General features: G+C 35.6%; 1 protein-coding gene across 3 annotated transcripts in view; it reads left to right on the top strand.

Moving 5' to 3' along the window:
- csmd3a (CUB and Sushi multiple domains 3a) overlaps positions 1–13,424 on the top strand; it is a 647,261-nt gene that overhangs the window by 252,376 nt on the left and 381,461 nt on the right. For all 3 annotated transcript variants that reach the window (XM_087287879.1, XM_087287878.1, XM_087287880.1), the window contains 2 exons: positions 8,205–8,393; positions 10,878–11,047. In XM_087287879.1, the coding sequence (XP_087144005.1) occupies positions 8,205–8,393; positions 10,878–11,047 (359 nt within the window). The remainder of the gene's footprint in view (positions 1–8,204; positions 8,394–10,877; positions 11,048–13,424) is intronic.

The raw sequence follows: 13,424 nt of genomic DNA, 5'->3' as shown, positions 1-13,424 counted from the left end.
CACTAGGGAACACTAGGTTGCTGTTGGAAGTGGTGTCAGTGAGGCCAGCAGGGGGCGCTCAACCTGTGGTCTGAGTGAGTCCTAATGCCCCAGTAAAAGTGAAGGGGACACTACACTGTCAGTGGGCGCCGTCTTTCGGATGAGACGTTAAACCGAGGTCCTGTGTCTCTGTGGTCATTAAAAATCCCATGGCACTTCTCGTGAAAGAGCAGGGGTGTAACCCTGGTGTCCTGGCCAAAGTCACTCTATCGGCCCTTACGATCATGGCCTCCCAATTATCCCCTTCCACCGAATTGGCTCTATCACTCTCTCCACTCCACCAATAGCTGGTGTGAGGTGAGCGCACTGGCGCTGTTGTCCTGTGGCTGCCGTCGCATCATCCAAGTGGATGCTGCACACTGGTGGTGGTGTGCAGAGACCGCCCTCATGGTTGTGAAATGCTTTGGGTGTATGGCCATACACAATAAATGTGCTATATAAATACACATTACATTACACTTAACTTTATTATTTCAAATTAATTAATTAATTAATTAATTTAATTATTCACTGAAATTTTACTACTATAAGTTATTTAAAATTTGACATTTTTTACATTCATGACTTTTTGTTTTATCCATTATTCCAAACCCATATGGTTTCATTCATTCATTCATTCATTCATTCATTCATTCATTCATTCATTCATTCATTCATTCATTCATTCATTCATTCATCCATTAGCTTACTTAAATTTGACTACTTTAAGTTATTTCAAACTTGACATTTTATACATTTATGGCATTTTTGTTTTATCTATTATTTCAAAACCATATGGTTTCGTTTATTTGTTCGTTTATTCATTTGTTCATCCGTTCGTTCGTTTGTTCATTCATTCATTAATTCATTTATTCATTCATTCATTCATTCATGTATTCATTCTTTCATTCACTTGCTTGAATTTTAATACTTTAAATTATTTCAGATTTTACTATTTAGAGATTATGATGTTTTTATTTTATCCATCATTCCAAACTCATATGATTTTCATTCATTCATTCATTCATTCATTCATTCATTCATGCATTCATTCTCTTAAGGTAAAATATGAAGACTACTTACAATACTCTTTTCCACCCAACTAAGCTCCAAACATTCTAAAAAATGAATATACATTAAGGTCATCATTGGAGGACATTGTTCTTATAGAAAGCATCTGAAGTACACTCATTTTTCAAATCATTGCATTCAGTTCAGAATAAGAGTATAAACAAACAGGCATTCCAACAGAAGCAATTTCCTCTGAATCATTCATAAAACGCTTCTCACATAATCCGCCAACATCAGTTCAGAATGGAGTTTTCATGAACATTAGACGAATATTAATGCAACACTCACTGTAAAATGATGGAGCGGTCCTGACCTAAAATTGTCAGGAATGTTTTCCGCTTGACAGTTTTACCATCTATTATTTAATGTAAGAATAGTTTTGAAACCTGAACGAGTGCGATAGCCATTGCCGTTCATTAATAGGAGATCTAAAATGAATCATAAATCCATTGTTAATACAGAAGGTTATTCTAGGACAAGAGCAGTGCCTACAAGAATGTTTCTATGAAAAGTCATAGCAGCAATTAGATATAGATGGAGCTTGGTGCATTGATAAAGGTAATCAATTGGCAACAGCTTGAGCTCGGTCTCAGTGGCTTATTGAAAGTGTGAGAGTTATCAGTGTTGCCGGCAGACTTTAGCAGTGGCTGATATTAGAGCTGGCTTTGGGCTGCGTTTTTCATTAGTCACAGATCCCCACTGGATGATCCCACTGTGCCGCACGCCAACCAGCCTATACCCACTGGGCACTGGGTTAAACTGGGATGCCGTCTAATGGAATTAGCTGATCCACATTTTGACGCAAAAAGTGGAAAAGATAGCTATTTGACAACTGTAGATAAGTTCATAGTCAAAATCCACCTGGGATGCCAATGGATTTTTAAAGAGGACCTATTATGCGACAGTCACTTTTATTATGGGTTTAAATACAGATTTGTGGCAACAGTTTGTGAATATAGTCAGCTTTTAATGGTCAAAATGTAATAATTGTGTTGTTTACAATTACACTTCATAAACACTGTCTGTGGAAACACTTTGATTAACATTCCCCCAAGTTGTATGTGTCATCAGAGGGGGAAAGCCCCGCCCACTAATGATGATCTCTCCATTGTTAGCACAGGATGTTAGTCTTGTTTTTGTATCTGCCACTATGCTCATAATAATAATAATTCCTTACATTTATATAGCGCTCTTCTGGGTACTCAAAGCACTTTACACATAGGGGGGAATCTCCTCATCCACCACCAGTGCGCAGCATCCACCTGGATGACGCGACAGCAGCCATTTTGCGCCAGACCGCACACCACACACCAGCTGATTGGTGGAGAGGAGACATAGTGATGAAGCCAATTATGATATGGGGAGGGTTAGGAGGCCATTATGGACAGAGGCCAGTGAGCAGAATTGGCCAGGATGCCAGGGTTAATCTATGGAACCAGATTAGTCTCAAAAGAAATTCACGCAAAAGACACGATGTAGCCAAATTCACATGCATAAAACCAAATTCACGTGCGTAAAATATTTATTTATATTCACAAAAAAAATTCACGTGCCCAAAATAAAAATACATTTTCATAAAATACGTTTCACAAATGCAAAACACCATTTGCAAATGTATAAGAGTGTACAAAATGTTTTGAATGTTTAAAACTTGCGAGTTCATCCTGAATGAGAATGTGCAAATCCTCTTTCACGTACGACTCCCCGTGGATGTGTGTGTGTGTATTTTTGAGACTTTCCTGCCAGAGTCAGGACTACTCGTACCTTTCAGCCAATCAGATGAGAGCTATGAAACCAACTCTGCGCTTCTTTTGCGCAGACTGTTCCTCTCCAGCATGGCGAACGGAGAAAGCAGCAGTCGCACTTTTTAAAATGTATTTATTTATTTGACCATATCCTCACTCTTTTTATCCATTATTTTGCCGCAGCTCTGCTTTTCTTATTTATTGTCTCGCAGCCCTGAGCAACATGTATCCTGCAGGGTAATCATAAGTATCATTCCGGCCACACCAGCATTGCAGCACCATTGTGGTCCAGTGGTCAGTATGTTGGGTTATCATGCCCTTAGACCTGTGTTTGAACCTCACCTAAGTTGATATATGTTTTTCATTTTTATTGTTAAGACATATAAAACTGTAAGGTTGTTGAACATTTGAAGTTCTAAAGCAGCTGTTTTCTTGAAAAATACGTAATACTGTCATTAGAAACTGAATGAAACTGAAAAAAAAAAGATATGTACATTGTGTCTTTTGCGTGAATTTCTTTTGAGACTAATCTGGTTCCATATTAAACCCCTACTCTTTTCAAAGGACATCCTGGGATTTTTAACGACGACATAAAGTCGGGACCTTGGTTTAACGTCTCATCTGAAAGACGGCACTCACTGATGAGTATAGAGTCCTCTTTCACTATACTGGGGCATTAGGACCCACTAACACCACTTAGGGCAGCAACCTAGCTTTCTCAGGTGGTTTCCCATCCAGGTACTGACCAGGCGCAGCCCTGCTTAGCTTCAGTGGACAACCATGTGGGAGTTGCAGAAAGCTATCTGCCGGCTATGCTGATACATAGACACAGTCTCATTTGAATTTAAAGTGGCAACGTGATCCTCGATAAAAAAAAAAAAAATGCTACAGTATATTAGATATGTCAGGCCACTATTTGGCACAGTCACCTGTTAGTTAAAAGTAGCTGTAAGGAACTGACAGTAGCTGTTCCCATCCACCTAATTTTATGTGCACTTTGGATATGTGCGTAAAAAATGCTAAAGGTGCTAGATCACCAGTTAACTATACGTACAGTACATGGAGAATTAATCTCCTATTAAAGCAATGTTATTGTAAATGATGATAATTAAACCATATTTAAATAACTGTAAGCAAGCAGTTTTAGTGTGTTTGTTTGTGTGTGGGTGTTGTGCACGTTTCAGTTTGTTTGTTTCTGTGTTGTGCATGCTAGTGTGTTTGTTTATGTGTTTGTGTGTGAGTTTTAGTGTGTGCATGTGTGTGTTTGTTTGTGTGTGGGTGTTGTGCACGATTCAGTTTGTTTGTTTCTGTGTGTTGTGCAAATTAGTGTGAGTGTTTGTGTGTGTGTGTGTGTGTGTGTGTGTGTGTGTGTGTGTGTGTGCGCGTGTGTGTGTGTACTGTAATCGTATAGTTACAGTGCAGGTTTCCATTTAAATGGGTTTCAAACTTAACAACATTTTTGTTTGTTTGTTTCTGTGTGTTGTGCAAATTAGTGTGAGTGTTTGTGTGTGTGTGTGTGTGTGTGTGTGTGTGTGTGTGTGTGTGTGCGCGTGTGTGTGTGTGTGTGTGTGTGTGTGTGTGTGTGTGTGTGTGCGTGCGTGCGTGCATGCGTACGTACATACGTGCGTGCGGGCGTGTGTGTGTGTGCTGTGCACGTTTCAGTTTTTTCTGTTTGTTTGTTTGTTTGTTTGTTTGTTTGCGTGCATGCGTGTGTGTGTTAATCATGTTTCAGTTTGTTTGTTTCTGTGTTGAGCATGCTAGTGTGTGTGTTAATCATGTTTCAGTTTGTTTGTTTCTGTGTTGTGCATGCTAGTGTGTGTGTTAATCATGTTTCAGTTTGTTTGTTTCTGTGTTGTGCGTGCTAGTGTGTTTGTTTATGTGTTTGAGTGTGAGTTTTAGTGTGGGCATGTGTGTGTTTGTTTAAGTGTGTGTGTTTGTTTATGTGTTTTTGTGTGAGTTTTAGTGTGTGCATGTGTGTGTTTGTTTGAGTGTGTGTGTTTGTTTATGTGTTTTTATGTGAGTTTTAAGTGTGTGCAAGTGTGTTTGTTTGAGTGTGGGTGTTGTGCACGTTTCAGTTTGTTTTTTTCTGTGTGTTGTGCAAATTAGTGTGAGTGTTTTAAGTGTGTGTGTGTGTGTGTGTGTGTGTGTGTGTGTGTGTGTGTGTGTGTGTGTGTGTGTGTGTGTGTGTGTGTGCGTGCGTGCATGCGTACGTACATGTGTGCTTGCGGGCGTGTGTGTGTGTGCTGTGCACGTTTCAGTTTTTTCTGTGTGTTTGTTTGTTTGTTTGTTTGTTTGTTTGTTTGTTTGTTTGTTTGCGTGCGTGCGTGTGCGTTTGTGCGTGTGTGTGTGTGTGTGAGTTAATCATGTTTCAGTTTGTTTGTTTCGGTGTTGTCCATGCTAGTGTGTTTGTTTATGTGTTTGTGTGTGAGTTTTAGTGTGTTTGTTTGAGTGTGGATGTTGTGCACGATTCAGTTTGTTTGTTTCTGTGTGCTGTGCATATTAGTGTGAGTGTTTTAAGTGTGTGTGTGTGCATGTGTGCGTGCATGCGTGCGTGCGTGTGTGTGTGTGCGTGCGTGCGTGTGCTTGTGTGTGATTTTATGTACTAAAACTTACATTATTATCTGAATAAACACTCTAAAACAACTATTCTGACACAAACAAACCTCATTGTAGTCAAGATGATCATTGTTTAACTATAAATAAGATATTAGGAAATATTTGGCTAGTTATCAATGAAATGTTTCTCATTTTTGTTTTATCTGACCCACTAAAATAAACTTAAACTGTTGAATAAAAGTGAATAAACTGCATTGAGGTCTTTTAAAAAGAAAAATCTACCAAGTTTTGTACACCTAAACTGACTAAAACAATAACTCAAGTGAAAACAGACTATAAACTGAAGTGTTTCCCCGAGTTCAGCACGGTTAGAGGACACTGCGTTTGATTGAAAGCCAAGTTGTGAATTGAGCCCATAGGATTTGGCTCATGTTTACTGAGCCTTCATATACATTAATTAAGAACTGGAGTTATGAATACCCATACAGTTACCCACCGGCCAATTTCCCATATTAGCCTAATATATATTCCCTGATGAAAACTGCGCTTGACCTTTTTCTGCTAGCGAATATTGATGGGATTGACAGAAGCAGACGTGCATAATGCGAAAAAATATGAGGCGGGAAACTGCAGACAAAAGCTTTTCGCCACTAATGTTCGGGAAGGAGACTTGCTTTTGTTATATAATATGAAATCTATTTCGCTATGCGACAAAGTTGTATGGACACATCTGTGTTTGGAAATATAATTGAATATTAGAGCTCAGAGAAAAAGCGAATAGGACAAACAAGCAATTGGCATCATTTTGCCATCGACTGTCAAACTGATCTGAACCCATTACAGCACCAGGACCTAATTGAAACCGCAGCTGCTGCCCGTTCTGCATATCATTTACATATGTGGAAATGGTTCACACTGTTCCTATGATGGCTGTAATTGATTGCTGGAGAGTTTGCAGATAACCCAGAGTAAATGTTCAACCTCTGTTTACTCTGTGAATCACGATGTGATTTCAAACCAGATTAAGAAAAAATCAAGACTGAAATAACGTGCTGAAATTAAGCATCAAGAGACCCCGTGTGGCATTTAATCAGGGATATGAGATCTCAGCCTAAAGTATTAGCTAATATTAGCACTGTACATCCCAAGTTGTGCAATGTTTTTTTTACGATAACAAAAATGAAATAATATTTTTCTGCAAACTGATAAATAAATATGCTAATAAAACCATGAGAAATGACAGAAAGTGCCATTCTTAATGAGGGATCCATTCAAACCATTTGTTTAAAAGTGACTGTCTATATCAGGGATGTCCAAACTTGGTCCTGAAGGGCCGGTGTACTGCATATTTTAGTTTCAACCCCAATTAAACACACCTGAACTTGCTAATCAAGCTCTTTCTAAGTGTGCTAGAAGAAGTTGAAGGAAGTTGGATTGAATCTATGCAGGACACCGGCCCAGGACCGTGTTTGGACATCCCTGGTCTATATGAATGAATCATTGAATCATTTATTCAATCGATTCTTTTAAAATTGGTCCAATTCTTGTCTTTTCAGTGCCTTATGGGGTTATCTTCTTTATAAATGTTTCCTTGTAATTTGGCAGAAAAAAAATATACATTTTAATTTTTTTTATTAAGCATTAAAGTGCACACATAATAAATAAATAAGTAATTTATTTATTACTTGAACTTATTTTTAGAGTAATGAAGTTTGCCCTGCATGTTCACGGTTTTTAAAAAAAAGTTTTTGGTGCGTTAATCTTGTCAATGCTATTGTTTAAAAAGGTCATGATTCACACTTATCAAATAACACTTCGTACAGTTTTTATTTTACATTTTCCGGGTGATATAAAATATTTTGCTACAATGCACACACCGAGGATGGCATTGTGACGAAACGTTTGTTTTGTATCACCTGGTGAATGTAAAATAAAATCGTACAAAGCAATTATTTGGTAATCAAGACCTTTTTAAACAATTTTATTTATTTTTAGCAACACTTTTTGGTACTGATTGTCAATTTTAATTCATCATTTAATAGATTTGTGTTTTATTTTATTGTATTTTTTTATTTAATTTTATTATTAATTTAATATTTATTTTTATTTTTTATTTTATTTGTGTATTTTATTTATTTTACATTTTTATTTAATTACATTTTTAATTAATTAATTTATTTATTGAGTATTTTATTTGTTTTTTATTTAATTTAATTTTTTGGATTAATTAATTTATTTATTGAGTATTTTATTTGTTTTTTATTTAATTTAATTTTTTTATTAATTTAATTTTTTTTGTATTTTATTTGTTTTTTTATTTTATTTTATTTTATTTTATTTTATTTTATTTTATTTTATTTTATTTTATTTTATTTAGCTGTTTTCTTAGTAATTTTCTTTAATAAGTAGGCCATGATTCTTAAAATAGCACCTTTGTAATCATTCACTAGCCTTGCAATAGAGCTTGTAATTAATCTCTTTAGTAATAATAACACATATGGTTTACATGAATTATGTCATATCCTGCATCGTACAAGATTTATTACAATTATTTAATTTAATTTGGCAAGTTCAACCTCTGTAACATGATGCATCAGCAAATGAGGCCAGCAGGAGAATTTTTCTGCTTTTTAAACAGGTATAAACAGGTGTAAATGCAGCCTTTATTAGTGGGTCATTAAAGAACTGACTAAACTGATTCATTCATATGTAAACTGTCAACATTGCTACAATAATGTGTAATGTTATACAATAGCAAATAAGGTTCGTGGAGAAAGTTTCCCGCAAAACTTCTTTCTTTCTTGTTTTCTTCAGAGTATGATCTGGAGCCATGCGAGGACCCTGGCGTGCCCCAGTTTGGCAGGCACAGCGGTGGCAGCTTTGGCATCGGCGACACCCTGGCGTTCTCCTGTGACCCTGGGTACCGTCTGCAGGGAGTTCCACAGATCAGCTGTTTGGGCGGCGGGCGGCGCATATGGAGTGCACCTCTGCCAAGGTGTGTGGGTACGTGGTCTGCTGCTCTCATTCGCTTGTACATCCACACTTTCACAAGTCATCATGGTTGCATTGGAGCTCGAGATATATATATATATATATATATATATATATAATGAATAAATAGAAAAAATATATAAATAAAAAGCAACATATTAAGTTAAATGTAAAGCAGTGAAACCAAAATATTATTATTATTATTATTATTATTATTATACATTTTTATATATTTTTTTATAAAGATTTTCAAATTGTACAAACACCAAAGACAATCAGACAAACAAACAAACAAACAAACCATCCCCAAGCGCTGCAAATTAAATAAACATTTAAAAATGTAACTTTAAAAAAGAAAAATAATAATAATAATTAAAACATTAAAAATAACAAAGCAAAACAGAAAAAGCCAGAACTTTTTTTAGAATAAAAATTTTGGAGTTTATGTAAAAAGGATTGGAGAGGCTTTAAAAGTCTCCTGAATTTGTCCTGTTTGTGGTTAAGGTCATAAGTTTATTTTTACAAAGGAAGAAAGACTGAAAACTGAGAAATCCACATGGAAATAGTTGGAGTTTGAAAAGTAGACCATTTTAGTAATAAACATTTCTTCGCCAGAAATGTAAGAGTTGTAAATAGATGTTTAAGTCAAAAAAGTCTTTAAAAATGTCATTCAACAAAAAAAAGTTAGGCGGAGAAAAAAATGTTTCCAATTATCTCCTGGACTGCAGAATGAACCCCTCTCCGAAATGGTTGGATGTAAACTATTGAGACCTGGAAGGGATGTGATGGTGGGAAAAAAATTGGTAGAAGAAAAAAAAACTAGGTGGAAAAAAAAAAGTGATAGGAAAACATATTATCTCGCAAAGATGTTTTGCGTTATCTCAAAAAACTGTTTCTCCACAAACACTTCCTGTTCACTTCATTTATGTAAACACTCCTGTTTTTGCCAAAATTCTCCCGTATTTTACTATTCTATCCCACTTCCTTTATTAAAACTGTGCGTCGATTGTCGCCTTTTATATGCAACCTCTGAACCACTGAATGCTTGTATAAGCCCTGACTGACAGATGCGCTCCATACAATAAACTGATCCCAGATCAGCTTCTGTACACTGAGCAAAAGAAAGCAGGTGAATACAGAATAAGAGGATGATCAGGTGCAAAGTGAGACACAGGCGATAACTATCTATTTATCTATAGTTACATGATGATCTGGGAACTTATAGCATGGACAAACTACTGTGTATAGTTTTAGATCAGGGGTGTCTAAACTCGGTCCTGTATGGCCGGTGTCCTGCAAAGTTTAGCTCCAACTTGCTTCAACACACCTGCTTGGAGCTTTAGAAAGAGCTTGATTAGCTGGTTCAGAAGTGTCGGGGTTGCAAAAATGTAAATCCTTATTGTTGAGCCTTAAAAAGTCATGAAATTTTTTTTTATTAAATCAATGAGGAAGCATGTAGACATACCACAAAATTGAAAAGTGTGTAATGTAAGCATGCCTAAATCAAATTTATGTATATAATATATGTTTTCCCAACAACAAAATTATGGCTAGTGAAAATGGCGAGTAGCTACTAACATTGGAAAACTACTAGCCACAGTGGCTGGTGATCAAAAAATGTAATGTCAAGCCCTGTATACAGCATATATATATATATATATATATATATATATATATATATATATATATATATATATATATATATATATATATATATATATTAGGGGTGAAACGGTTCGGTTCGATATGACACAGTGGTGTCAAGGTTTGGTAAGTTTTCGATACAGCAAAAAAGAAAAAGCTCCCCGTCATCGAGTGATTGACAGCTGATATAAACCAATGAATTTGCGTTCGATTCTAGCACAGTGGGCCAATAAGAAGAGCTTGAGCTTTTTTTATCTTTTTAGATATTAGTCTGAATCGTTCGGTTTGCAATGCGTACCGAACCCAAAGTCTCGTACCGAACGGTTCAATACGAATACGCGTATCGTTACACCCTAAGTATATATATATATATATATATATATATATATATATATATATATATATATATATATATATTTTTTTTTTTTTTTTTTTTTATATATATATATATATAATATTAACACATGATTTTAAATAGTGTTTCACATAAAAACAATGTTTACAGTTTGTTTGGAGGTATGCTTTATGCGTTGATAAACTTAATTGAAAACCTTTTTTTTTCATTCAGTGGCTTTTAAATACAATTTTGAAAGAATGTCACACAAGACAAATCAAATAACTCAAGAAAGAAAGTCTGCCATGACTTTGTCTATCCATTTGTTTACACTGATAATAGAATGCATTTTGCAATGCACGTCTGACTCTAATGCAACTAATGAGTGACTGTTTTATCAAGATTTATTTTCTATTCAATCTACATCATATTATTATGTCTGGGTTGCCTTTCTGGATACCTAGATGTTAGCGTTTAATGAATTTACCCGAATTGACACCTTCCTCTCCTGTCCACAGCTGAGTGCGGATCAACCGTGTCCAAAAACGCCGGCGTTCTGTTGTCCCCAAACTACCCTCGCAATTACGATAACAACCATGAGTGCATCTATAACATCCAAGTGCAAGCAGGAAAAGGAATCAACATCTCTGCCAGCAGCTTTCATCTGGCTCAAGGTGACGTTCTCAAGGTAAATACTGCTTTTACACCGGTACTGAGTTTGCACAGGCTTAAACACGCATTTATTTGATGCTAAAACTCCACAAGCACTTTATTTGATCAAATGTGTACACGGTTCTTCAGTTTATTTGCAGTGTGGGTTATTGCTTAAGTGTTGTTTGCTTATGTGAGCTAAAACACAGCTGAATACTCTAGGAATGTTCTGGCAAGGTCTCTTTTAGTAATTTTAATTGAATGGTTCAACGTTATCTGTGTTTTAGTTAAAATATTTATGTTTTATGCAAAAGTTTGGGCACCCCTAATATAATTGCATCCTACTGGCCTTTCAAATCAGCAATTTCATTTGGCTATATTTTATACCCTATGGAAAAAGCTACATTTCAGTTCTGATATTATTTAATCAACAGATGCAATCCAACTTAAGTCATACCAAAAACAGACAGATGCATAAATTTGGGCACCCCAACAGAATAATGACATCAGTCTTTTGTAAAGTCACCTTTGTGCTGAAATAACAGCCTGTAGAAGCTTCTTATTGCCAAGAATAAGTCCCTGAATTCTTGCTGGAGGCATTGTGGTATTCTTCCTTGCAGAATTTCTCCAGTTTAGTCAGATGTGATGGGTGATGAGTGTGAACGGCCCTTTTCAAATCAACCCATAGATTTTCGATGATGTTCTGGTCTGGGGACTTAAACAGCCACTCTAGAATATTGCATCGTGTCTGAGCATGAATTCCTTGGTATATCTGGAACTTTGCTTTAGGTCATTGTCCTGCTGAATGATCCAACCCTGCTGTAACTTCAGCCTTTTGACTGATTACCAGTTTCCAGTACCTATTTTTGGCCCACAGCATGATGGACCCTCCACCATATTTTACAGTAGGGAGCAGGTTCTTCTGCTGGAATGCTGTGTTCATTTTCCGCCATGCAAAGCGGTTAGTTGTGGCATCTGTCCACAGTATATTTTTACAAAATACTTCAGACTTGTCCTGATGAGATTTTGCATACCTCAAACTGCTCTTCTCATTGGCAGAGTGCAGAAAAGGGCTTCCATTGAGCTGTTCTTTGTGAAGAACGTGCTGGAGTGTGGAATGATGTACAATGACATTATTAGCAGCAAGATGTTCATGGAGTTCTTTGGAAGTGGTCTGTGGTTTGTCTGTGACCATTCTCTTCGCCTTTGCTTTTCAGAAGCACATCTTCTTTCACAAGAACTGTTCCTGTGGCCTTCCATTTTCTTACTATATTTCTGACTGTGGAGATGGAGACTTTAAACCTTTATGATAGCTTTTTGCATCCTCCTAATTCATGTCGTTGAATTGTCTTACTTTGATGTTCCCATGTTGCTACTTTCAGGTTCACAATAAGGAGAAGCACAAATTGCTATCAGCTATCTTAAATATCCTTTTTCATGATTGTTGCATCTAGTGTTAGGGTTGTTATGGTCACTCAAATCAATTTTTTGTAGTAATCAATCAGCATTTAGTGATTACAGGTTTTGAAATATACAAAAAAAAAAAAAAAGAGGGTGCCCAAACTTTTGCACAGTCTATTTCAAAGTTTCAATTTAATTTCACACATCTCAATACTGCTACACTGCATATTTCTAACAGGAAAAACATGATATTACCTAGATTTCTCTAGAAACTGAATGACATTTCACTCTGATCTTCTCTTATAAAGAAAGAGCACTTTACTTTGCAGCCAAAGAAAGGTTTTTGCATAAAACTAAACAACATTTTTGCATAAAATATACACATATACACAGTTGAAGTCAGAATTATTGGCCCCCCTGAATTATTAGACCCCCCTGATTTACCCCCAAATTTCTGTTTAATAGAGAGAGGATCTCTACAACACATTTCAAAACATAATAGTTTTAATAACTCATTTCTAATAACTGATTTATTTTATATTTGCCATGATGACAGTAAATAATATTTTACTACATATTTTACAAGATGCTAGTATTCAGCTTAAAGTTACATTTAAAGGTTAAACTAGGTTAATTAGGTTAACTAGGCAGGATAGGGTAATTAGGCAAATTATTGTATAACAATGGTTTGTTCTGTAGACTCGAAAAATTGAAAAATATAAAAATATAAAGATCAAAAAATGTATTGCTTAAAGAGGCTAATAAATTTGACCTTAAAATGGTTTTAAAAAAATTAAAACTTATTTTATTCTAGCCAAAATAAAACAAATAAGACTTTCTCCAGATGAAAAAAAAAAGATCTGACAAACTGTGAAAATGTCCTTGCTCTGTTAAACATAATTTGGGAAATATATATAATATATATAGTGTTTACACAAATGTTTGTTGAAAAATTCTTTAACGACATTATTAGAAATCCTTATAGAGTATTTGTCTGAAACACTTGTTGAAAA

This window comes from Danio rerio, chromosome 16 (genome assembly GCF_052040795.2).
Source record: "Danio rerio strain M-AB ecotype USA chromosome 16, GRCz13ab, whole genome shotgun sequence".
Taxonomy (NCBI): domain Eukaryota; kingdom Metazoa; phylum Chordata; class Actinopteri; order Cypriniformes; family Danionidae; genus Danio; species Danio rerio.
The sequence above is the reverse complement of the archived record's forward strand: the minus strand, read 5'-3'. Positions and strand labels throughout refer to the sequence as shown.